This window comes from Balaenoptera musculus, chromosome 16 (assembly GCF_009873245.2).
Source record: "Balaenoptera musculus isolate JJ_BM4_2016_0621 chromosome 16, mBalMus1.pri.v3, whole genome shotgun sequence".
NCBI classification, from domain to species: domain Eukaryota; kingdom Metazoa; phylum Chordata; class Mammalia; order Artiodactyla; family Balaenopteridae; genus Balaenoptera; species Balaenoptera musculus.
Window position 1 is genome coordinate 51124085 of NC_045800.1, and position 27992 is coordinate 51152076.

The 27992-nt window shown below is 39.1% G+C and overlaps 1 protein-coding gene across 3 annotated transcripts in view; it reads left to right on the forward strand.

Annotated features, from left to right (window-relative positions):
• Nucleotides 1–27992, forward strand: part of GRID1 (glutamate ionotropic receptor delta type subunit 1) — a 668729-nt gene that overhangs the window by 544707 nt on the left and 96030 nt on the right. For 2 of the 3 annotated variants that reach the window (XM_036829602.1, XM_036829604.1), the window contains exons 9-13: nt 224–256; nt 4615–4716; nt 6172–6369; nt 10023–10347; nt 11552–11690. In XM_036829602.1, coding sequence (XP_036685497.1) covers nt 224–256; nt 4615–4716; nt 6172–6369; nt 10023–10347; nt 11552–11690 — 797 coding nt within the window. The remainder of the gene's footprint in view (nt 1–223; nt 257–4614; nt 4717–6171; nt 6370–10022; nt 10348–11551; nt 11691–27992) is intronic. The other variant, XM_036829603.1, reaches the window with a different exon arrangement.

The following is a 27992-nucleotide window of genomic DNA, read 5'->3' on the forward strand; positions in this document are numbered from 1 at the left end:
TGAAGGTTTACCACTCTGGACTTAAGATCTGGACAAGAGCCAAGGCTTTGTGGAAATAGGGAGATTCACTCAGCCTAGGGCACTCGGCTTCAGGCTGATGTGAGGGAATAATACACTTTCCTGCCCAACTCGAAGGCTCCCAGATCCTGGAACATGGTTACTTTGATGTGTTTGAAGGCAGAATTTTGGTTTCTCTTTGAAGTATTTTTTCTTTCTTTGTTAGAGTACAGGATGCCTGAAGGCCAGGGAGAGAGAAGTGAGTATTGAAAACCAATAAACTAAAAAACCTTTAAGCCCTAAGTACTTTCAGACAAAAGAAATAGGAATAATAATAACAGGTTGGAGGAATTTTTTTTTTCTTTCTCTCATGAAGTTGCACTTTGATTTAAATGACTTTGCCTTCGGATGGTCTGAATAGTAACTAATAGGATTTGATGCCGCCCGCCCCTCTTCCTTAGTGGAGGAAGACTGCCTGTCTTCATGGAGCTGGGCCCCAGGAGGGGCCACTGCCCTGTCTCCAAACCCAAACAGGCTCATGGGGCCCTACACAATCTTGGAGGTGTCTTAGAATGTGAGATACTGTCCTGAAAGACCTTGCAATGTGCCTCTTCTAGGAGATGGGCACCTCGGCCATAGCTCCTTGCAGCCAGAGAACTGATGTATTCCATATTAAGTTCTGACTCTTAGACTGGCCTTGACCTACCGATAGATAATTTGACTCTGATTGCTTCCTTCCATTCAGCCCTCAATCATACAAGTGCATGTGACAGGATTTTGCTTTGTCACCTGTGCTAGCTATTTTTATCAAAAGCGTATTTTCCTTTTTGTGAAAGTAATGACAAACCTGTTAAAAACATAGGAAAGTGTAAAAAAAGTGATCATGGTTATTCATAATTCTACCACCAAGATAAATCCAAATATTACATTTAAACACATTTCCTCCCGCTTTAACCACTGCCTTTAAAAAAAGACATAATTAAGGTCTCATTGTACACACCTTTTAATATCTTGATTCTTTACTTTGTGATTATTATTTAAGTTATTTTATTACATATTATTTCAAAACTATTTTCTCCTTTGAACAGCCCCTCAACATGGTAGGCAGGGAAGGTATTTTTATTCCATTTTATAGATAGGAAAATGGAATCTCAGTGAAGTTTGATTTATTCAAAAATATTTGTTGCCTCTTGTGATTTAAGTACTGTGCTGTAAAATGTGCTGAGGTCACTCAAGTAAGTGGTGGAAACACACCTAGAACATAGTTATATTGGCTCATAAACATATGCTAATTTAATACCTCCAAGTTCCCAAACTATACCAGTAATAGGGAGCTGATCGTCTAGAGGAGAAATGGCATTCAGGGCAAGGTTAGAAACTCTGAGATGGGAATAAGCAAGGCAAGGTCCAATCCAAGTGCCCAAGACTCTAGACAGTTTATGAAGACAGGGTTTGGATCCCGGGGAACAGGGTAAGAAACCCAAATAGCACAGCGGAATCACAGACTTAGGTCTAGAATGGAAGACACTGAAGCTCATTTCTACTGCAGCTTTGTATCAATGGTGGAGATTGAACTAAACATTTTCATTAGTTGGGAGGAATGTATCATACTAATCATACCAATGTAACATCTTAACAACAGGGGCAACTGGGTGTGGGGTATATGGACGGTCTCTGCATAACCTCTGCGACTTCTCTGTGAATCTAAAACTACTACTATCTAAACTACTATTTTTTTGAGAAATTGAGTAAGAGTTTACCAGACCCAGCCAGAGAGAAATGGCATTCCAGGGGGAAGAAACTGGGTGTAAAGAGTCAGGAGGGAACACCATGCGCTTGAGAAAGGTGAGGAATTTGGTGGGGTTGGAGTGAACTGAAGCTGACAGTCAAGGTTGGGTCTCGATCAGGAAGGCCTTTTCATTTAGGCCAAGTTTAAAAGTGTTAGCCTTTATTCTTTAAGAAATAGAAAGTAATTAGAAAGTTTTAATTAACATAGTTTGTATTTGAGTTTATGGTAAATATCAGCACAATGGAGGAGGGCTGTTAAGAGAGAGAGGTTGGGGTAACAGGGGGGAGGCTGTTGCAGTACTTTGGGGCAGAGGTGCTGCTGCCTTGAGCCAGACAGTGGGCTAGAAGCAGAGGATGGCGAGGACAGGGATGGAGAGGCAGAGCATTTCTCACAGCTGAGCTAAAACCCTAGAAGGACAGGGCTTTATCCCAACTGTTTCTCCTGCTTCCATTCCCATGACTGATTACAATCCCAATAGAAAGACAGGTAAAGCCGGTTGATCAATGCCAAGCAGAGCCTCATTCCAGGTGCTCATCCAAACCAGGGCAGCAGAAAGTCGAGATGCCCCTTCACCAGTGCCAAGGAGGTTGGGCAGCAGGTGTTAAGAATTCAAGTCCTGGTACAGAGCAGAATATCCAGTCCCTGGAGCTGACATGTCATCTTTGCTTCCATTATGACTCTGTAAGTCACTGAGGTAGTAAAGGAGACCTTCATAACACCACCCAACCCAGGGGGTGCAGCAGATCGCACATAGAGTTAAGCAGCCCCAGTGCCTGGGCTAAACAGTTATGGGGATGAGATGCAGGCTGCCCAAATACACACCATGAGTCCCCTGAGTCTGATATCGAAGGGTCCAAAGAATGCAGGGAGTCAACACCTTGACTCTGTCTGAGTTTGTCTTTTCCCTTTGACCAGCATTTGAATCTGGCTGCAGGAATTGATCCCAAGTCCCAGGGCTATTTCCTGAGACCCCATAGGGAAATAGCCATGAAGTTTCCTTCTCACTAAACCGGTTCCAAGAGTGTGGCATCTTTGATGTCCTTGAACAGGACTTTGGATAGATCTTAACTTTGTTCTTCACTGCAGTGCCCCTCAAATTAATGAGTGGTGGCTGTGGGGAGTTCCTCAGAGTATGTGACTGTGCTCTTAACTAAGTGATTTATTCATCACTTCCAGGCATCCTATTATCTAGGGTGAAGTGGGTTTTAGCTTGTATCATGTTGGAAGTGATGGCAGGAGGTTCCAGCTTCCTTTAAACTGGTTCTAGAACCACATATCTCATTCTGATGTTCCTGCTTTAGGCCTCAGGGTTCTAGTATCTTCCAGGTAGAGCGCCCCCACAGATTCTGGAACTGTGGCCTCATAGTCAAGGCCCCGGGTGCCGACCTTGCTGCAGATGTCAGGGCTATGGGAAATGCTGGGAGAGTAGAAGCGTCCGTAAGCGGCACTATTGGTGGCTCCTTTAGGGCACCTGGTGGCACTTTTCCACAGAGGGGTGGTTCTTTTGCTCAGCCTAACTGGGGGTCTTGTGGGTTTTCCCTGACGAGGGGTAGGTGCTACCTGTGACAGTCTGAATTTTAACCCCTTGGTACTGAACTGATGGTCCATGGGTCAACAGCAGCAGCATGTGGGAGCTTGTTAGACAGGAATAATCTCAGGTCCCAGAATCAGAAAGTGCATGCGAAATCCCTGGGTGATTTGTCTGCATATTAAGGTTTGAAGATACTGCTTTCATCTGTAGCAGTGGTTCACAATCCTGGCTGTGCATTAGAATCACCTGGGGAGCGAAACGATCCATATCCAGTCCACTACTGACCAGTTAAATCAGACTCTCGGGCGGGGGGGCAGGCTTTAGTTTGTTTTAAAAGCCCTCTTAAGAGATTCTAATATGCAGCTACGTCAGAGGCCCAGTGACCTAGAAGAGCAGAGGTTTTCAACAAGGATCTCTGGAGAAGCATTAGCATTCCTCATGTCCAAGTGCTGAGACCCTAATTATGTTGGCTTTAGATGGGGCCAGTATCTGTATCTTTTTACATCTCACCAATTAATGATTGAGAATCACTGATCGGACAAAGGGTTCATCGTTGTTGCTCAGGCCCTGCAGGGAGGCAGGGAAGCGAAGCAGTCCCAAGAGCATCTGTGTCTCCAGTTGTTTCTGAGCCAGGATAGGGTCTCCTTGACCATCTTAGATGGTCTTAGATAGTCTTAAATGCATCTATTGGACAGATCCTGCAGGCTCAGGAGGATATGGCAGACCCAGAGCACATGTATTCTCGGCCTCTACCTGCCTATCAGGGAAAATTATGAAGTTTGCACTACAGTGAAGACAGTGAGCTCTCGGTCTTGTTTGCAATTGGCATCAGGGTGTAAGACAAGCTGTAAACTTGGGTCTTTGTTACCTGCTTCACTTTTGAGTCTCATCCTGCTCTGGTGATGGAAGCAGCTGATCTCAAGGACCTTCTGGCCTGGGCAAGTCAAAGGAGTATTAAAGAAAGAGGGCACTTTGTGCGAGACACAGTGACATGGCCTCAGTAGGTGGACAATAAAATTGGACATAAGTGTTCATTCCAGAAACAAGTTCCTACCAATTGGTTTCATTTCAAGGATGAGGCAAGTCCTCAAGATCCAGATGAGCTGCTGGAGGAAGTGGAGCTCTATCTGTCACACCTTTATTCTTTCTAAGGTTGTAAGATGGCTCTTGCTCTCTGGGAAACTCCTAGGGCTGTTGTCCACCTATCTGCCTGATTCAGGAGCCCAGTTTAGGAGTCGATTCCTAAGGTTTGCACAGGTGCCCGTTCTGTCCCTCACACTCCCTTTTTCCTTCACAGCTGGCGACGTGGGACTCGGAGAAGGGCCTGAATGGCAGCCTGCAGGAGAGGCCCATGGGCAGTCGCCTCCAAGGACTGACTCTCAAAGTGGTGACTGTCTTGGTAGGATCATGGGCATATGGGGGAGGTCTGCCATTCAGGCTTTGAGTCAGAGGCTTCTCTCTGTTTGGCTTGATGCTGGGTTTAGAGAGAAGGGGATCTTAAGTAGTGGCTTGAGCTTTCATAAGGCCTTTCACTCAAACAATTTTATGAATACTGAAGGGAGAGTGAGATTGGAGATTCTGCCCCAGGGCCTCTGAGACCTTCCATGGGAGGTCACTGGACTGCTCTAGAGAAGGACCACTAATCCGGATCCAGTGCTGAGCTCCAGAGTGGGAATAACAACTCTACTTGTTCTTGGATGTAAACGATCTTGACCTACTGGTGGTCCTTAGGAGAGCTTTGCTGGTAGCTAGAGTCCCCAGAAGGATGTTGGGAGGACATCCTTCCAGAACCCAATACCACTGATGGGCCCATGTGACACAGAGTTCATAATGAAGACCATTTGTTGCAATTTCTCTGCATGGTTGTCCTGGAATCAGAGACTTTTACATATTTAAGATACCTTAGAAGCATCTTCCTTTCCATTTCTTTCTTCACCTCTTTAGAACTGTAGGAGACATTTTAGATTTATCTCTTATTAGCTGGTCAGACATGGTCCAAACATTCCCCTCTGTCCCAGCAGCACTGGCGTCTCTTGGTTCTAGAAGCCTTTGGCAGCCGCGTTTCCGCATTCCCCATATGCCCACCAGGAATAAACATTATACCTTATTTCCCCCCAAAATTAAATTAATGAGATGTAGTCTCTGGGGCTGTTGCCAAAAGCCTCCTTCTTGTTCAGTTTCACAGGGTGGTGGTGGGGAAGCCTGAGATGTTTTCCAGATGATCACGTGCCCTACAAGAGCACATGTGACACAGCACAAAATGTGTGAATGTGCACATGGCCTGGCTTTGGACTTTCGGACCGTGGGGTTTAATACTATCCTGTCCTTGACGTGCAGTAGGGCCTTGTCCTGTGACTCAACATCCATTTTCTAGTACAGTCTGATAGATGTATTACTGTCTTCCCTCAATCCAGTATCACAGAGCTCTATTTTCATTTAATATCCTGGATGAGAGGTATCCACATTTCTTATGTGGGTCCTGAAGAATTATGGCATTTCCAAAGGACAGAGTCCTCAATGTCACAAATGAAGGAATGAAAACAAGCCATGCTATTCTGGGAGATGGGGCCCTGGGCCGAGTCTGGGATGACACAGGACAAATAAATCTGTTCCTCCATCAATATGCTGGTTGGAGGGATTTTCCTGTGCCCTGTATCCTGAGTGTCCACCAACTGCTTTAGAAAAAGGCAGAGAGGTTCAGGCTCCAGGCCTAAATTGGCTAAATACAATGCACATGTCCACAAACGTTCTGAAATTATGGTTCATCGGATTGGTCTCTCTAATAATACCCTGGAAAGATGTGTGTTAATGAACCTGTGATTTAGTTGAAGAACATTCATTTTGTTGTCCTCAGGAAGAGCCTTTTGTGATGGTGGCTGAGAACATCCTTGGACAGCCCAAGCGCTACAAAGGGTTCTCCATCGATGTCCTGGATGCACTGGGCAAGGCTCTGGGCTTCAAATATGAGATTTACCAGGCCCCCGATGGCAGGTACGGTCACCAGCTCCATAACACCTCCTGGAACGGGATGATCGGGGAGCTCATCAGCAAGGTAGGTCCCCAAAGCATGTCCATGGGGAGGGGTACCCCAGTCTGCCTCTGGGGTGATGTCTAAATTGGGCCCATTATGAAGCTGGAACCTTGGGACCAGCTAGACAGACCACAGTTACCACTCTCCACACACTAAGGATCTCTTTTCCTCCACCCCCCTCCTCCCTGCTATACCCATTTTTGCTCTTTTATTTTCTAATTCGCTGGCACTTTGTGTTTTCCTTCTGTGCCCATTGCTCTCATTCCTTTGAAACGTGTCCACTGTGCCTGTTCTGTAATCCACACTTCATGAAATCCACTCCCACATTCGGGCTGCAATAGGAACCCAATTCTCCCGAGGGGTGGTTGGGGGGACTGGTGAATGCTTATTCTCTTCTTCAAGGCCCACAAGTGGGCGTGCATATCGTGTGTGTCCACATGCATGTGTGTAGGTGAATGAGTGTGTGGGTGTGTCTGCATTGCTATGTATAAGTGATACGGCATTCCCCAGCTCCTCAGATTAATTTCAAATCATTAATCTTCCTCCTTCCTGTAGAACCTGGGTCATCATTTAGATTCATGGCGTGAGGCCAATTTGCTGTGTCCCCATCCTTGCCCCTTCCGTCTTATGACCTCTAGGTCATTTCCTGACAACCATTTACATTGGTGGATCTGCTCAAGCCCTCCGTCTCCAGTATTACTGTTGCCATCGATCTTGATGTTTCTGACATCCCTACGGACCACCCTGGGCTTCGAGTGCTTTGATCCCTTCACCTCCAGTGACCTTTGAGGACCTGCCGCCATGCATCCTGTTAGCGTCTTGCATGTCACTGTCACTGTCCCACTCCATGACTAAATCCTGTCGTCCTTCTGACTCTTTCTGGCCTTTGTTCCTAGAACACAGGTCCTCTGCTTTATAACCCATGAATGCAGACACAAGGCTTATATTCTCTCTGGTTTCTCCTAAGCTTAAACAAACGAACAAACAAAACACACACAACAACTTTATTGTGGAAAAAGTTATATATCAAATTCACCCATTTCAGATGTATCATTCAATGATTGCTAGGAAATCTAGTGAGTTGTGCAACCTTCACCATATCTAGTTTTACAGTACTTCCATCACCCCAATGAGATCCCTCATATTCATTTACAGTTAATCCCATTCCCAACCCCAGCCAGAGGCAACCTTTAATCTACTTTCTAGCTCTATAGATTTGCTTTTGCAAACATTTACTATAAACGGAGTCATACCATATGTGGTCTTTTGTGTCTGGCCCTTTTCACTTGGCACATGTATTTGAGGTTCATTCTTCTCTAAGATTTCTGCGCCCTTCTGATACTGCATCCTTTCCTGGTGTGTCCTCTGTGGTTGTCCAGATAAACCCCTGTTCCCTTCATCCTTTACGATTCTCCTAAATTATTCTTGATTTCTTGTTACATTGAAACCCTGACCTGGTTCTATTATCTACCCTCTGACTCTGACACCCAGCTTGCTGTATGCAATCAGAGGAGAAAATCACAAATTTGTCCAGATGGATGTATGAACAATGTGTGGCCTCCCAACTCAACTGGGCTTTCGGGACAGTTCCTTAACATGTCCTTTATTGGACCCCTTGGCTACATTCCTTAGAGACTGTTTCAAAACTTTATCTTTCTCCTCAAGCAACCTAATAATCTTCTATCTTAAATTAGAAAACAAAGTGCTCCTATATTAGGGAAAGAAATGGAGACATCTGGGCATGAGATTCTACTTCAACTTCCTATGAAGTTCCTATCTGCAGACACGTGCCCTCGCCTCCAGTTTCAGGGTAGGGGGAGTGTTTTTCCTCCTCTTACAGCTCACCCCTCCACCAGCATCACGAGTCAACTCTCTTGTGCCTCCTCTGGACCTGGTTTCATAAATTAGTTTCCCTCCATCCTATGTTGTTAACCTATCCTGATCCCCTAGATTTCTTCCTCTGTCATTAAATATGCTCCAAACTTAAACAAAACAAAAACAAAACAGACAAACAAATAAACCAAAAAAACCAGAAAACCTCCCTGGATCGTGGGTTTCTGAGAAGAGAAGCAAGAACCAGAGATGCAAATGTGGCAAGTCTGAGATCTCTGACACGGTCACCTCCACCATTTTTTCTCTTTACTCTAGGTATGTTGTTGGATTTCACAGTTTAGAAGTCAGTATATTTGCCCCTCTAGCCCGCATGTTGGACCTGATAAAATCCTTCTATATAGTTTTCCCCAATTTGAATATGTAGTTTGGATCAGCTGTCACAACTGGTCATTCTAAAATAAACCTAGCTCTGACGATGCCTCCTACTTAAGAGACCCCAGAGCCAAGATAGAGATGATCACTGTACATTTTAAGGCTCTTATGTTAACATCCACCTAGGCATAAGGATCCTAGTCTCCACCAGTCTTGGCAGCTTTAACCTCACAATCTAGTTCCATCTTAATGGGGTCTTGGGTGCCCAACTAGCTCAGTTAGTAGAGCATGAGACTATTAATGGGTCTTTGTCTATTTATTTTTAAAGGTATTTTTAATTTATTTATTTTATTTATTTATTTTTGGCTGCTTTGGGTCTTTGTTGCTGCTCGTGGGCTTTCTCTAGTTGCGGTGAGCGGGGGCTACTCTTCATTGCGGTGCACGGGCTTCTCATTGTGGTGGCTTCTCTTGTTGCAGAGCACAGGCTCTAGGCACCTGGACTTCAGGAGTTGTGGCTTGCAGGCTCTAAAGCGCAGGTTCAGTAGTTGTGGAGCACGGGCTTAGTTGCTCCGTGGCATGTGGGATCTTCCCGGACCAGGGCTCGAACCTGTGTCCCCTGCATTGGCAGGTGGATTCTTAACCACTGCACCAGCAGGGAAGCCCTCTTGGTCTATTTTTAAATTAAGCTCATCTTGGAAAGCAAAAATCTTGGGAGGTACTTCTGAGGTCGCAGCACAGGATGCCCAGAGAGCCCCTTCACAGCTTGGCTTTACTAAAGGACAAAGCAGCCCATCTGTCTGAGAAGCCATGAGTTAAGGCAGGCAGAAGATCAAAGGAAGTGGATGACCCCTTTCTTCTTGGAGGATGTTACTCTCTGGCATAGAGTCTGCATATAAAACAATCTAGGCCTGATACACTAATGAGATTCAAGGTAGTTGTATACTCATCATATAACTTCTAAAGTGTTTTAGAAAAGAGAGATACTTGTGTGGGCTAATGACGTTTGGAGAGGTTTGATGGAAAAATGGAGTGTCCCTGTGGCCTTGAAGTATAGGAAGGATGTAGATAAGGCCAGAAGAAGATAGAAGGGAGTTGGGGCGGGGATGGGGGTGGGCGGTAAGAGGGAAATACCAGCAAAAGAAAGGAGATAGTTCACTAAGGGGACTGTTAAGAAAATGAAGAAAAACTGTAATTCACACAGGAATGAAGATGGTTATAGACTCTTTCCTCCAGAAGTGGTTTCCAGGAGCTTTTAGGGTTTGGGAGAGAAATTTGTAAGGTGAAAGAGGTAATAACAGACACCTTAGTGCTGGATTTTCCTTACAACATTCAAAGTCACGAGGTGTCAACTCTCGAATCCATTTCCTCTGAACTGAACAACCCAAAGGGCAGAGGACAGGCCTTGAGCCAGGGTAGAACCCAGTGGTAAACTGAGGACTGCTGTCTGATGAGACGGGTTTGCCTTTCAGAGAGCGGACCTAGCCATCTCCGCCATCACCATCACCCCAGAGAGGGAGAGTGTGGTGGACTTCAGCAAGCGGTACATGGACTACTCGGTGGGGATCCTCATCAAGAAGCCGGAGGAGAAAATCAGCATCTTCTCCCTTTTTGCTCCTTTTGATTTTGCCGTGTGGGCCTGCATTGCAGCAGCCATCCCTGTGGTTGGCGTGCTGATATTTGTGTTGAACCGGATACAGGCCGTGAGGGCTCAGAGTGCTGCCCAGCCCAGGCCATCTGCTTCTGCCACCTTAAACAGTGCCATCTGGATCGTCTACGGAGCCTTCGTACAGCAAGGTACCCTCCTGGTTTCTCAATGTTGGAAGAGCCCCAGGGGCTTGGAAGAACTTGTCCGTTGGCAAAGTTCTTGGATGCATTTTGCCAAAGTCATTTGAAATGCAATTTTATTTAATCTCTAAGGTAGTCCTAATGTCATGCTGCTCCCAGTTTCTCTGAGTAATACCAGATAGGAACTAAATGAGATGACAACAGGGAACTTAACTTCAAGTCCTGATTTTCCACTTTAGATAAAATTAACCTCCGAGTTCTGCTTTGCACTTTCCTTGCCTCCCACATTAGATTGATTGTTATGCAGACAGGGTTGTCAGATGAGACTCTATCTTGTTTAAATTTGAAGTCTTAATGGGATAAAAAATCAAAATTGTTTTGCAATCATCTAAGAGGTACTCCAGCCATTCTTGAGATACAAAGTCTCCTGTCTCTGAGAAGTCTGGATAGCACTTGGGGAGTTACAGGATTGTGCAGTTTTGACTGGAAACAACAAATTGCAAAGTTCCTAATGTGAGTCCTAGCCTTATTTGCACCATGGCAAATGTATGCATTACTTGCTTGAGAGGTTATATAAGAATAGTCAGTGAGGAGTTTTCTTCTGCTACCACCTAAGGGACCAAGGAGAAACAATTGGCCTCAAAGAGGCAGCTTCTGACTACAAGTCACATGCAGTGATTTCTGAAAATCATAGGGAAAAAAAAAAGGTCATCTAGTGAGGGCTGAGTAATAATAAAAGTGATATGGTGCATCTCATTTCTTAAAAGAAAGCCGGGAAACCCTCCAGGTAGGAGGTAATTTTACATTTACAGAATTCCTGAGACTGTTCCATGTGAATTTAAAATGGAAAGGGACATTACATAGGGTTGCAGCCCTGAAAGTTCTCAACACAGTGAGGTAGAATCTTCTAACTAGAAGATTTTGATATTCAGAACTCTACTGTTGGCATTTTGACAAACATCCTGTCACTGAAAATGCCAATCCTAGCTTTTCCGTATTTTGTGGTCTGCCATCCCTTTCCAAGATTGGTGGTCCTAGCATTTTTTCCCCAGAATTGTCAGAGCCCACCATAACCAGCCGGCATTCACCTTCCTGATCCCCAGCTCACCACCAGGGGTGGTTCCCTATGCCTGGCCGCAGGGCAGAGAATTTCTCTGGAGATGCAAGCAAGAGCAGAAGCCCAGGACCAATCCCCTTTGCCTGCCTCCTGCAGGTGGTGAATCCTCAGCGAACTCCATGGCCATGCGAATCGTGATGGGCAGCTGGTGGCTCTTCACCCTCATTGTGTGCTCCTCCTACACAGCCAATCTTGCTGCCTTCCTCACAGTGTCCAGGATGGATAACCCCATAAGGTAAGATCCATTACTCCTTCCAGAAGGCTGTAAAGAGAGGATGCAAACCTAGCCAGGGCAGCCTGGTGTCAAGGAGGCAGAGAAGGACTTAGATTCCAGATCTGCAATTTGATGACAGTAATCTTTAATGCATGAGGAGCATCACTCCTGTTGTATTTTATTTCATGCACAATTAAACAGTGTATAAATTCATTAAATAATAGTTCTTTGAACATTTAAATTCTGCTTATAAGACTAATCAGTCAAAACATTAAAAATTAACAAAAGTCCTCAGACCTTTCAATATTGATTACAAACTTATTTAATCAAAATTTTTAAACATTTAATTAAAATTAATTAAAACCACAAGTCTAATATATTTTTCCAGTCTTCAAACATCTAAAAATTGTTTTTAAAAACATGCCAGTTATCACAGTGATTAGAAAATTTGTCACTTACAGTTACAAAATTGTAAAATTATTGAAACCAAGGACTAAAAATGTTTCATTTTAACCAAAATGTTAAAAATATGGCATAAAAGAATTAGTTCAACATAGTGAAATAACTTGGAAATGCCTTTGCTTTATAGTCAGATTCTCACATACTGTGTGAATTACAAAAGAGCTTGGACAAAGTGAATGTCTGTTAAATATGTCATCGCTGAACTGACCAAAGGCAAAGATATAGTCGTACTTCCTTGGGTGCAATACCCTCTTCAGTATCACCTCTTACTTGATCCCTGATTATGGTTTTCTGTGTCCCTGCCTTCAGTAATTTCTCCTTTAATTCATCATACTTACTATCATCATATTGATTCTTTTGATCCATAGCCCTATAATCAAGTCATCCATACTCAACCAGCTTCTATAGCTCCCAACTGCCTATTTGAAAGAGGTTAGATTCCTTGATTAGGATTCAGAATTCAGAATGACATTATCTAGTCTTTATTTTAATTGACATTTTATTGAGATAATTATAGATTCACATGCAATTATAATTAGTAATGCAGAGAGATCTCATAATATCTTTTAACAAGTTTGCCCCAATGGTAACATTTTGCAAAACTAGGATATTAATGTTGATACAATTGACTGATTCTATTCAGATTTCTCATTTGTACTTGCCCTCATTTCTGTGTGTGTGTGTGTGTGTGTGTGTGTGTGTGTGTGTGTGTGCATTTTATTCTACACAATCTTATCGTATGTGTAGATTTGTATTGTTCTTTTATAACCACACTCACCTCCTTTGCACTTCTTCCCCTCCAGTCCTGTTCTTAACACCTGGAAAACACTAATGTGTTCTCCATCTCTAAAATTTTGTTGTTTCAAGTATGTTATATAAATTGAATCACACTTTTGGGATTGACTTTTTCTTTCAGTATAATTCTCTGGAGATTCATTCAAATTGTTATGTGTATTAATAGTTCATTGCTTCTTTTTGCTTGGTAGAAGCCAGTGTAACACAGTTTATTTAACAATCCACCCATTGAAGGACATCTGGGTTGTTTCCAGTTTTGGGCAATTATGAATAAAGCCACTGTGAACATTTGTGTGTAGGTTTTTGTGTGAACGTGTTTTTATTAATATGTGATACATATCCAAGAATGTAATTGCTGCATCTGTGGTAATAGCATGTTGTTTTATTAAAAAAACGATCAAACTGCTTTCTAGTGACTGTACCATTTTACATTACTAGTAATGCAGGAATGATCCAGTTTCTTTGCATCTTTGCCAATATTTAGTGTTGTCACTATTTTTTATTTTACTATTCTGATAGGCATGGTGAGATAGCTCATTGTGGTTTTGTGTTTCCCTAACAACTAATTATATTGAATACCTTTTCATGTGCTTATTGCTATCTGTGTATTCTCTTCGATGAAATACCTCTTCGTGTGTTTTGCCCATTTTCTCACTGGATTGTTAATGTTGAGTTTTGAAAGTTCTTTATATATTTTAGACGCTGGTTTCTTGCCAGATGTGTGGTTTGCAAATATTTTCCCCCACTCTGAAGTTTGTTTTATCAACCTCTTATCAAGGTCTTTCACAAAGAGGAGTTTTTAATTCTTATGAGGTCTAATTTATAAATTTATTCTTTTGTGGATCATGCTTTCGGTATCAAGTCTAACTCTTTGCCTAGCCCTAGACCCTGAAGATAATCTGGGATTGTTTGTTTGTTTGCTTGTTTTTCTAAAAGTTTTTTAGTTTTACATTTTACATTTTGGTCCACAATCAGTTTTGAGTTAATTTTTGTATAAGGTGTGAAGTTTGAGTTCTCTCTTTTTTTTTTTTTTTTTGGCTATGGATGTCCAATTGCTATAGCACCACTTATTAATTTAATTGCTATTTAAGTTTGTCCGAAATCAGTTGAACATATTTATGTGGGTCTATTTCTGGGTTCTCTATTCATTCCATTGATCTATGTGCTGATTCCTTTGCCAATAGCACACTGTCTTGATTACTGTGGCTGCACAGTAAGCCTTAATACTGAGCATAGTGATTCCTCCCATTTTATTGTTCTTTGTCAAGATTGTTTTAACTATTCTGGGACCTGCATTTTCCATACAAATTTTAGAATAAGTTTGTCTATGGCTATATTAAAAAAATCTGTGGTTTTGACAGGAATTGCATTAATTATAGTTATAATTGCTTTAAGCCAAAAGGTCATGATTTGCTGAGAATATTTATCATGAATGGGTACTGGATTTTGCCAAATGCTTTTTTTACATTACTTGCCATAATTATATGCTTTTTCTTCTTTAACTTATTAATATGGTAGATTAAATTGATTGTTTTTTCAAATGTATATCTTGAATGAATCTCACTTTGTCATGGTCTATGATTCTTTTCATATATTGTTGAATTCTGTTCGCTGATATTCTGGTTGAGGATTTTTGCATCTGAACTTAGAAGAAATATTGGTTTGTACTTTTATTTGTAGTGTCTTTGTCTGGTTTTGATATCAGGGTAACACTGGCCTCATAAAGTGATTTAGGAAATCATCTTCTATTTTTTGGAAGAGATTATGTAAAATTGCTGTTAATTCATCTTTAAGTGTTTGGCATTATTCTCCGGGGAAACCATCCAGGCATGGAGATTTCGTATTTTTGGAGCTTTTAGATTGTGAATTAAATTTTTCATAGCTATAGGGCAATTCATATTGTCTGTTTCATCAAGTCTGGTTGGTTTATAGTGTTGTTCATGTTTTCATTTACTTGTTGATCTTCTGCCTTGTTGTTCTATCAATTACTGAAAGTGGGATATTGAAGTCTCCAACTATTTTTGTAGACCTGCCTCTTTCTCCCTTCAATTTTATCAATTTCTCTTCATGTGTTACATGTGTATATGTTTATAATTGTAATTGTTATATATTCTTATTGATGGCTGTTTTATCATTATATAATGTTCTTTGTGTCTCATAAAATTTTTGTTTTAAAGTCTACTTTTTCTGATCATTAGCATAGCCACTCCACTTCTCTTTTGATTATTGTTTGTACAGAATATTTTTTCTATCCTTTTATATCATTTCAATCTATCTGTCTCTGAATCTAAAGCGAGTAGCTTCTACACAGTAAATAGTTGAATTGTGGTTTTTAATTCAATCTACCACTGTCTACATTGTAATCAGAAAGTTTAATCCATTTATATATTTAATGTAATTAGTGATAAAGAAGACTTCACTTCTCCCATTTTGCTATTCATTTTATATATGTCTTACATCTTTTTTGTTCATTTTCTCCATTACTGCCTTATTTTGTGTTAAGTAGATATGTTTTGCATACCATTTTAATTACCTTAATGTTTCTTTTACTATATATTTTTTGAGTTATATTCTTAGTGGTTACCCTAGGCATTACAATTAATATCTTAGTTTATAGCAATTTAACTTGGATTAATACTACCTTATTTTAACAGTGTACAAAAACTTTGCTCCTATATTATTCTGTTCCACTGCACCCCTGCCCCAACAGCTCATTTTTGAAGCTGTCTGATCCCTTCCTTTTTAGGAGATAATTAGTTTTTTTTCCAATTTATTCAATGGATAGTCTTCTAAAGTTAGTTTTTAAATTGTTATTTTTTGGTATTTTACTTACTGAATAAACTTCATTTTTTTAAAAAAACAAATTTACCTAGATATTAGACTATATTATTAAAATGCATGTTTGTTGTTTTTTTATTTTTGTTTTTAAAATTGTGGTAAAATATGCATAACATAAATTTTATCATTTTAATCATTTTAAGTGTACAATTCAGTGTCATTAAGTATAATCACAGTGTTCTGCAAATATCACTACTATCTCTAGATCACGTCATCTTGCAAATATATATACAATATTCTTTATTCCCCTCTTCCCCAGACCCTGGAAACCACCATTCTATTTTCTGTCTCTATCAATTTGACTCTCTAGGTACCTCATATAAGTGAAATAATACAGTTTTTGTCTTTTTATGACTGGTTTATTTCACTTAGCATGTCTTCAAGGTTCACCATTTTGTCGTATGTGTCAGAATTTCCTTGCTTTTTAAGGATGAATAACATTTCATTGTATGTATATGCCACATTTTATTGATCTATTCATCTGTCCAGGAACATGGGTTGCTTCCATCTTTTGGCTATTATTTAATAATGCTGCTATAAATATAGGCATAAAAATAGCTGTTCAAGTCCCTGCTTTCAATATTTTTGGGTATACAGTCAGAAGTGGAATTGCTGGATCATATGGAAATTTTATGTTTAATAACATTTAGGAACTACCTTACCTTATTCCACAGTAGCTGCACCATTTCACATTCCCACCAGCAAGACACAAGGATTCCAATTTCTTTAAATCCTCACCAACACTTGTTTTTATTTTGGCTTTTTGTTTTTATTTTTGTAATAGCTATCCTAATGAGTATGAAGTGATCTCATTTTGGTTTTGATTTGCATTTCCCTCGTGATTAGAGATGTTGAGCTTATTTTCATGTGTTTATTTTCCATTTGTATACCTTCTTTATAGAAATTTCTATTCAAGTCCTTTGCCCATTTTTAATTGAGTTGTTTTTGTTTGTTTGCTACTGAGTTGTAGGAGATTTTTGTATTCTGGATATTAATCCCTTACGAGATATGTGATTTGCAAATACTTTCTCCCATTCCATGGGTTGCCTTTTCTTCCTGCTGATAGTGTCCTTGGATGCAGAATTTGTTTTTTTTTAATTTTGATGAAGTCCAAATTATCTATTTCTTTGTTGTTGTCATTGCCTTTGCTTTTGTTGTCATAACAAAGAAATCTTGACACCATTGTTGAAAATCATTTGACCACTTATGGGACAGGATTTCTATGTTGTCTATTCTATTCCGTTTGTTTGTATGTCTGTCATCACGCCAGTTCCTCACTGTTTTGATTACTGTGGCTTGTAGTACATTTTAAATTCAGAAGTTTGAGATCTCCAACTTTGTTCTTTATCAAGATTGTTTTGGCTGTTTGGCATCCCTTGAGATTCCATATGAATTTTAGGGTGGATTTTTCTATTTCTGCAGAAAACATCATTGGAATTTTTTTTTAATTTATTTATTTATGGCTGTGTTGGGTCTTCGTTTCCGTGCGAGGGCTTTCTCTAGTTGTGGCAAGCGGGGGCCACTCTTCATCGCGGTGCGTGGGCCTCTCACTGTCGCGGCCTCTGTTGTTGCGGAGCACAGGCTCCAGACGCGCAGGCTCAGTAATTGTGGCTCACGGGCCCAGTTGCTCCGCGGCATGTGGGATCCTCCCAGACCAGGGCTCGAACCCGTGTCCCCTGCATTGGCAGGCAGACTCTCAACCACTGCACCACCAGGGAAGCCCCATCATTGGAATTTTGATAGAGGTTGCATTGAATTTATAGATTGCTTTAGGTAGTATTGACATCATAACAATATTAAGTCTTCCAATCCATGAATACAGGATTCATTCCATTTATTTGTGTTTTAAATTCTTTTTCCAAAATTTTTAGTTTTTGGTGTACATGCCTTTTGCCTTTTTTTTTTCTTCAGTATTTTATTCTTTTTGATATTATTGTAATTGGAATTGTTTTTGTAATTTCCCTTTCAGACTGTTCATTGTGAATGTATAGAAATGCAGCTGGGTTTTGTGCATTGATTTTTGTATCCTGAAACATTGCTTAATTAATTTGTTAGTTCTAATAGTTTTGTGTGTGTGTGTGCATATGTGTCTGTCTAATTTTAGCATTTTCTGTGTATAAGGTCATGTCTGACAACAGAGATACTTCTACTTCTTCCTTTCCAATTTATTTCCAGTTATTTCTTTTTCTTACCTAATTGTCTAACTGTGATTTCTAGTACTATGTTGAGTACTACGTGGTAAAAGAAGATATCCTTGTCTTGTTCCTAATTTTAGAGAAAAGTCTTTCAGTCTTTCACCATTGAGTATGATGTTAGCTTTGGGTTTCTCAACCATTGTTACGTTATGGTTGTTTCCTTTTATTCCTAGCTTGAGTTTTTATTATGAAAGGGTGCTGGATTTTTTCAAATGCTTTTCCTGCATTGAGATGATAATGTGGCTTGTATCTTCATTCTGTTAATGTGCTATATTACATTGATAAAATTTTTTATGTTGAACCATTCTTGCATTCCAGGAATAAATCCTTCTTGGTCATGGTACATAATCCTTTTAATATGCTGTTGAATTCAGTTTGTAAGTATTTCACTGAGAATTTTTGCATCAACATTCATTAGGAATATTGGTTTGTAGTTTTCTTTTTTTGTAGTGTCTTTTTTGGACTTTAGTATCAAGGTAATGCTGGCCTCATAAAATGAATTAGGAAGTATTCCCTCTTCTTGAATTTTTTTGGTAAGAGTTTGATGAAGATTGGTGTTTCTTCTTCTTTTTAAAAATTATTTATTTATTTATTTGGCTGCATTGGGTCTTCTTTGTTGCACGTGGGCTTTCTCTAGTTGCAGAGAGCAGGGGCTACTCTGCGTTGCAGTGCGCGGGCTTCTCATTGCAGTGGCTTCTCTTGTTGTGGAGCACAGCATGCTGGCTTCAATAGTTGTGGCTTGTGGGCTCTAGAGCACAGGCTCAGTAGTTGTGGCACACGGACTTAGTTGCTCCATGGCATGTGGGATCTTCTCAGACCAGGGATCGAACCCATGTCCCCTGCATTGGCAGGTGGATTCTTAACCACTGAGCCACCAAGGAAGTCCTGGTGTTTATTCTTCTTTAAATTGTAGAAGTCCACAGTGAAGCTATCTGGTCCTGGGCTTTTCTGATTAGATCCTGATTAGATCTCCTTACTAGTTATAGGTCTATTCAGATATTGTTTCTTCATGATTCAGTCTTAGTAGGTTGTGCATTTATACAAATTTGTCCATTTTATCTAGGTAGACTATCTAATTTGTTGAAATACAGTTGACAGGTATTATGATATAAATACATTTGTTCTTACTGCTATCATGTTTACATGATTTTTATGCATTCTTAATTATTTTCATAAAGTTTAACATTTAGTTACCATTGTTATTACTGTGTTTCTCCCACCACCTTCCCCCCACTAGAAATTAAGCATCCTCTTTTAACCTCCAGTGGTTTCCTTTAGGCTTCAATTTGCATGCACTGCTATTTCTCTTTCAGAATCAAGAGTGAAACCATGTATTCATATCTCTTCCTATGTAAGAGGATAGTGGGATATCTTTTTTTCCTCTTCTTCCACCTACTCAGTCATTTTTTTGGTTGATAGAATCTGAGATTTTAGACTCAGTTTACTCTGATTTTTTTCTTTTGTTATGTTTTTAAATCTTCTACGGTTTCTCTAAGATACATATTTGGCATTTGCATTCTTTTGTTTTATCTCATCCATATTTATCGTCATTATTTGGACTGAATTCTATGTTCAAAATGTTTCAGTGCTTGTTGAATACCTCTTTATTCTATGATTTAGCCATCATTCATTTCTTTATTTTAATGCATTTTTATTCTACTAGAATAGCTCTTTGAGCAATATATCTAGCAAGAGTGGTATATTTTCTGGGACAGCATATCTGCGAATCTTTTTCTGTTCTATTTACACATGAATTGAACTTATCTGGGTGTAATATTCTTGTGTCACAACTTCTCCCCTTACTATTCTATAGAAGTTGCTCCATTGCCTGAATTCTATAGAATTTGTTCCCTTGCTCTTCTTGTATGTAATGCTACAGAGAAGCATAAGTATACCCCATTCACCTCCTCTTTCTCCTCTCCTCTTTCTTTACTTCTCTTCCCCTTCTTACTCTGTTCTCTGTTCTCCCCTCTTTCTCTCCCCCCCGTTTCCATCATCTTCCCCTTCCTCCTTCCCTTTCCCTTCTCTTCCTCCTCTCCCTCCTATGCTTTCTGTCCTTCCTCTTCCTCCCTCTAGTTTAATCCTTCCTCCTCCTCGCTCCCATTCCTCTTTCTCCATATCCACATGAAAGCCTGCATGTGAATTTTTTATAGCAGTTTTCTTAAATTGTCAAAATGTGGCAACAACTAAGATGTCCTTAAAGAGGTAAAGTATAAGTAAACTGGAGTACATCCAGGTAATGGAATATTATTCAGTGCTAAAAAGAAAGGAACTATCAAGCCATGGAAAAACATGGAGGAACCTTAAATACATATTGATAAGTGAAAGCCTTATGATAAATAAATACATATGTATGTATATATATATATATATATTTACAAATTTTATAACGTATAGATTTATTTTATATATGTATATAAAGAGAGAGAGATGTATGGATTTTATGAAGACCTATGTATGTAAGTTTTAAGATATCTTTGTGGATAAAATGGGAAAAAATATGAGCAGGGCAGCACTAGATATGTATTAGGCCAAATAAAGCCAACTTAACATATTTTTAATTGATCATGCTATTGGTGTTATATCTAAGAAGTCATGGCCAAACCCAAGGTGGATCAATTGCTCTTTGCAAACTGAACTTAAAGGCTTTTTACGCATGGATCATCATCAATTTGGATGTGAAGATTCCATTTTTAAAATTAACTTATGGATAAAGACATTGAACAGGAATCATAAACAGTTGGATGTGACCTGAATTTACTTCCCAAGTTTGTGGGGTTTTTTGGTAGCATAGTGTTTTAAATATTTAAATTTGAATGACTTTGGTGGTGCTAGCACTCTTCAGGTTGCCTCTGGTCCCACCATCCTCTGTTTTATTACACCTGATAGCTTCACACTTTCACATACTCACCTTTCAACATCAAGTCATTCAAGTTAGTGCCCTGTGACATAGAAGACCTGGATGACTCTTTGTGAGCTAGCAAGTCTTACACATCCGTGCTATTCAAAGTGTGGCACACAGACCAACATTGCTGGCATAAATCCTAGGCCTTATCTCAGATCTCATGAATCAGAATTTATATCTAAGTAGGTCTCCAAATAATTTTTGTTCACATTAAAGTTTGAAAAGCACTGCCTCCAATTAGACAAAAATGATCTATGAAATTCTAACAGCCTGAAGCGATTGGTTTCAACTAACAAATGCATTTTAATAGAGCTATATACATCAGTTCCTGCCTTCAGGGCACCACAAACTGGAAAAGAAAGATGGTGCATATTAATGGTACCAAGAAAAAGAATGTGGGACTTACTCTACATGCCATGATGGAATAACAGTTATCTGACTAGACCTCCCATCATTAACAACTGGAAAACTGGAAAAATACGCTGTTTACAAGCATTTTAAACATAAAGGCACAGGTAGATTGAGAAAGAAGGGAAAAGATATACCATGCAAATAATAAGCATAAGAAAGCTTGTAAGGCTATCTCAACATTAGACAAAGTAGAATTTATGCCATAGAGTATTACAAGGGGTAAAGGGAGACCTTACATAATGATAAAAGAAACAGTTTCACCAAAAAGGCAATTCTAAATATGTTTGTACTTTATAACGAAGCATCAAAGTTTATGATATAAAATTTGACAAATCTAATGGGAGAAATAGAAAAATCTAATATAGTCCAAATTTTAATTTCATTCTCTTAGAAATTTACATAACAAGTAAGCGGAAGACTAACAAGGCTATAGAAGATCTAAAAAATGCTATCAACCAACTTGATGTAATTGACATTTATAGGACACTACACCCAACAATTGCAGAATACACATTCTTTTCAAGTATGCATCCACCAAGATGCATCATTCATTGGGCCATAGAGTTAAATTTCAATCAAGTTCAAAAGAATAAAATCTTACCAAGTATTTTCTATCACTATAATTGAGTTAAAGTAGAAAGCAAAAAAAAAAAAAAAAGAAATCTAGAAAATCCCCACTGAAATTTAAATAACATAATTCTAAACCTATGGGTCAAAGAAAAAGAATCATAAAAGAAATATAAAAAATATTTCTAAGTAAGCAATAATGAAAACACAATATATCAAAATTTGTGGAATGCAGGTAAAATAATGCTTAAAGGAAAGTTTATAGCTTTAAATGCCTATATAAGGGACAGAAAATGCTTAAATTTGAGATTCTTAGTTTCCCTCTCAGAAAAGATAAAAAAAAAAAATAAGAACAGGCTAAACTCAAAGTAATTTTAAAGAAAGACATAGATTATGTATAACAACATAGAAAAGTAGCAAAGTCAAAAGTTGGTTGTTTGATAAGTTTAATAAAGTTAGTAAACCCCAAACAAGAATAATCAAGAAAAATGAGAGAAAACTGAAATTATTAATATCACGAATGAAAGTGGGGATTTCACTATAGATCTTTTAGACATTAAATGAATAATAAGACAATATTATAAACAACTTCATGCCAGTAAATTCAACAACTTAAATGAAATGGATACATTTCTTTAAAAACACATCTTATAAAAACTGATTTAAAAAGAGACAGAAAATCTGAATATTAATTATCTATTAAATATATTGGATTTATAAGCCTCACTACAAATGAAATTCCAGGCCCAGATGGCATCGCTGGTGAGTTCTAGCCAACACTCAAATAAATGACACTAATCATAAACTTTTTCAGAAAATAGAGGAGAAAATGTTTTTTAATTCATTTAATGAAACTGGCATAATTCTGATACCAAAAACCAAAAAAGATATTACAAGACAAGAAAATCACTGCCCAATATCCCCCATGAACTTAGATGTAAACATCCTCAACAAAATGGTAGGAGATTGAATCTAGCAGTATATAAACAAGATAATACATCATATTCCAGTGTAGTCTTATCGCTGGGATACAAGCTTGTTTCAGTATTTGAGAACCAATTAATGTGATTCACCACATTAACAAAATAAAGGACAAAATTCACATGATCATCTCAAATGGTACAGAAAAGCATCTGACAAAATTAACCACCCATTCATGATTAATAAATAAATACATAAAAGGAAACTTCCACACCCTGATAACAGCACAGAGAACTGACTACTAACAACATACTTAGCGATGCTTTTCCCCCAACATCATATTGTGGGTCCATGTCTGACCAACAAGCAATAAAAGAAATGAAAGGTGTACAGACTTGAGAGGGAGAAGTAACACTGTCTGTTTTCTGATGACATGATTAGCTTTGTGAAAAATCCTAAAAGTCTTCTAATAAAATTAAATCTAATAAATAAATCTTCATAGGCTGCCAGAAACAAAGTCCCTATACAAAAATCAATTGTATTTTTACATACTAATAACCAACAACTGGAAAACAAATTTTAAAAAATTATAATAGTACCAAAAGTATAAATTCTTAAGAATACTTTTTTTTTAAATGTATAAGTTATACCTTTAGCAGAAAATTTAGTGGAAAATGTCACCAAGAGAAATTAAAAATCTAAATAAATGGAGAGATATCCAATAATCATGGATTGGAATACTCAATATGTTGAGATGGCAGATCGTCCTGAGCTGTAGAGTCAATGCAATCCCCATTAAAATCCCAGCAGACTTTTAAAAAATAGAACTGGAAAAGATTATATATATATTCAAAGGCTCTAGAATGGGGAACAGAATTTTGAAAAAGAACAAAGTTGGAAGACTAGCACTACTTGGTTTCAAGACTTTCTACAGAGCTGTAGGGGCATTCTGCATGCCCTATGTCTAACTGTATTTATTCTCATTTCTCAGTGCTCTTGCTTCCCTGGCTATGTTCCTCAAAGATCACAGTTAGTTTTCTGCTCTGTGGCCTTCACTAAGCTAGTTATTTTTGGAACACTCTTCTATGCTTTTGACCCAGCCAACACTGACTCATTTCTCAAGTCTCTACTCAGATGTCACCTCCTCACAGTGGCCTTCCTGGATATTCCTCAATTTAAATCACCCTTTTCTATTTTTCTCTTTCATATACTTTAGTACTTTTCTTTCTTAGTAATTGTCACATGAGTTTATGTGTTTACTTTTTGTTATAATGCATCCGTCCTTCTAGATAATAAACTCCATGGATCCAGGGACTGAGTTTGTTTGTCCTCCATTGTATAACCAGTGCTTAGCACAATGCCTGGCACAGCTCAGCTGCCATAACAAAATACCATAGACTGGATGGCTTAAACAATAGGAATTTATTTCTCATAGTTCTGGGGGCTGGGAAGTCCAAGATCCCGGTGCCAGCAGATTTGGTTCTTGGTGAGAGTCCTCTTCCTGGCTTGCAGATGACCTCCTTCTCTCTGCTGGGTCCTCACATGGTGGAGAGAAAGGGAGCACTGGTCTTTCTTCTTCTTATAAGGTCACTAATCCCATCATGGGGGCTCCACCCTCATGATCTTATCTAAACCTAATTACCTCCCAAAGGCCCACCTCGAAATACCATCACATCAGAGGTAAGGGCTTCAACTTGTGAATTTGGGGAGGGCTGGGTGGGATGCAACATTCAGTCCATACCGCTCACTATGTATGCCCAATATATGTTAAATTGATGCATTAAGTTTTGAAGGAAGACTTGTTCTTTTTGGTTCATATATAGAAAATGAGGAACTTTGGGTAGAACAATTCAAGATATAGAGTTTAGCTCAACAACAAAAAGTCCCTTCCTGGCATCAGACCTGTCTGAAGTTTAGTAAATGACCTTGGGAGGTGATGAGCTGCATATCCCTAGAAGTGTGTCTGCAATAGCTGGGAATCAGGAATGTCACTCCTAAACTCTGAAGTCATGTATTCTGTGCCCCTTGTTTTTCGGGTCACACTCCATTTATAGATCTGTATGCAAAGAAAGAGTTGGCTTTGCTTTTTGATTGTTTTTCTCTGATTATTTATTTTTATCTTGAGGGCAAAGTCTTCTATTGGGTATACGTGTTGGTCTCCTGCTGGGCAAAGTGTTGCTAGAACACCTTTTTCTAAAGGTCACATTGGAGATTTTCCACATTTTTTGATTTTTTTAAATCATCCTTTTTATTCCTCTATTGCTCCTGTATTCGTGGATCCATTAGAATCACATGAAATGCAGCTTGCAGTCTGTGTACTGTTTCACATTGGAACCATGAGATTCACGAATTGAAAAGCTCCAGATTTTTATGGCTGTGATAAATCATCCATAGGCACAAACTGGCTGTAGAATTTGTATTCAGGCTCAGGCTTATGAATGCACAATATATGAGCAAAATTGATATAATTCAGGAAAGCTGGGTTCATAAGGGGCAAACAGATTGTGCCACTCCTGTGATGGGATGCATGCCTGCTTCTCTCCTGTCACATCTAAAACTACATCATCATGCTGTGAAAGAAACGTGAAAGGCTTGGAACCCAGTCCTCTGAAGCAGATGTTGGGATCCTAAGGAAGTGTAGAGATAGGGCTTCCTCAGGCTTACTGTGTAGACTGTTCAAGAAGATGACCCTTCTCTATGGCTACCTTAAAGTGGCATGCCCAAGGTGCTGGGAGACCGCGAACTGGTATTTCTCACACCTTCTATTTTTTCTAAAAATATAGACTAGTGTTTTGAATGGCTTTAGGTTTACAGGAAAATTGAATGGAAAGTATGGAGAGTTTCCATATACCCACCCCACTAATTTCCCCTATTATTAATATTTTGCAGTAATGTGATACATTTGATGAGCTGACATTGTTACATGATTATTAACTGAAGGTCATAGTTTACCTAGGGCTCATTCATGTATTGTGCATTACATAGATTTTGATAAATGTATAATGATGCGTATCCAGTATCATAGTAGCATACAAAACAGCTTTACTGTACTAAAAATTCCCTGTTCTCTATTCATCGTACCCTCTTCCTTTTTGAATATTATTTTTAACTAAGCAGAAACTGGGGTCATTCTAAAAACCTACCTGTTCCATGCTCTCCAGACTATTCTGTAAATAGATCATATCCATTCTACCTCCTAAATCTCTCAAATAGGTGTCATTTATGTATTCTTTCTGCCATATCCATGTCCTGATGACCGCTTAGTTTATTACAGCAGCCTTCTGACTTTCTTTTTTCTTTTTTGAAGAACTCCTTCAAACCTTTCTCTGTATAGCCAGCAGAAACATCTTTGTAAAATAAATTCTGATCAAGTCAGTTCCTTGCTTTTAAGTTTCCAGTGGTTCCCCATACATTTCAGGTTAACAATTCAGCTTCTTTAGCACAGAATCTTCACTTGACCTTAGCCACCCTTCCAGACTCAACTTTATAACTACATGTATGTTCCGTTTTGCCTCAAATTGCTAAGTCGTGGTGGGTATCTCGATATATGTACTTCCAGTACTTAGCTAGTGTAAGAGTTGAACTTTTTTAAGATGCAGGGTTTTTTTTTTTTTAAATCTTGTATGGTTTTCCTTCCCTTATTTTTTTTCCATATAGAACTTCTTAAATTGAATTTTAACTGTTGATTTATTTGTTCTCTTTGTGTTTCTATCATCAGACTTATTAAATTGAATTATTACTGTTCAATTATAAGTTATCTCCTTTATTAGACCATGAGCTCTTTGAGGGTAGAAAGTCATATTAGGATTCTCCATCCTAAGTAAAGGGCTTTGTACTTAGCTAGAACTTAGTAGGGTTGGACAGGTGCATGAATGAATGGACAAGAGAACTTGACAGATTCAGGTAACCTAGAGTCAGTAGGAAAATAAATAATAACAAAAATGAGCATTTGAAAGCTGGAGGATGAAATGGTTGAATGTAGAAAGAAAGTAGCAAAAATGGGGCTGCTGGTGAAACCAGGGAGAAGAATATCTGTTGCTGAGAATGAGCTCCTCATTGGGCTTGTATAGTATGATGTGGGACATTTGGGTACCAGTGAGGCTATATCAAGTGCTACTGAGAGCGAGAGGGATACAGTGACAATTTGAAGTGAGACACCCAGTGTACAATGGGGCCCTGATTCCAGTATCCTCTGAAGTGGAAACAAAGTAGTTTCAATGAGTTGGTCATTGCTCTTGGTGTTCAGTGACTATGGAACCATCCATTTTCCAGCCAACCTGGGTGTTCTTGGTGTTCAGTAACTGTCTTCTAACAAGCCCAGGTCAAGTGTCTTGGAAAACAACCAGCATATTTATGGCAAATTTGGGGCCATGTGGATCTGTTCACATTTTAATTATTATAGAAAGAAAATAATGTGTTGATAATGCAAGTAATGAGAAGTTTTGGGGAAAGAGAAACTGTCTTATTGAAATTTATTATGATAGACCTGAAATAGAAAAAGAGCTAGGCATAACTTGGCAGTTATCTCAGATTACAAGAAATTTCAGAAGGGAAGGTCTTTTTTTTTTCTTTTGTATTTATTTATAATGTTTATTATTGCCCTAATGCTATTTTTTTAAACATTTTTATTGGAGTATAATTGCTTTACAATGGTGTGTTAGCTTCTGCTTTATAACAAAGTGAATCAGTTATACATATACATATGTTCCTATATCTCTTCCCTCTTGCATCTCCCTCCCTCCCACCCTCCCTATCCCACCCCTCTAGGTGGTCAGGTCTTTAAATAATAAAATGGTAGTTGTCTAATCACAAATGATCCCAGTGAGGAAGGGACAGCAAGCCGATGCCCAGGGCATCTCCCATGGGGTCAGGTGGCTAAAAGACAAGTACAGAAGCTGAGAGATAATGCACAGGGTTATAAAACAAAACAGGCACATCTACTTGAAAACACATGAGACTTCCCTGGTGTTGCAGTCGTTAAGAATCCACCTGCCAATGCAGGGGACATGGGTTTGATCCCTGGTCCGGGAAGATCCCACATGCTGTGGAGCAGCTATGCCTGTGCGCCATAACTAAAGAGCCTGCACTCTAGAGCCCGCGAGCCACAATTACTGAGCCCGTGAGCCACAACTACTAAAGCCTGTGCTCCACAACAAGAGAAGCCACTGCAATGAGAAGCCCACGCACTGCAACGAAGAGTAGCCCTCACTTGCTGCAACTAGAGAAGGC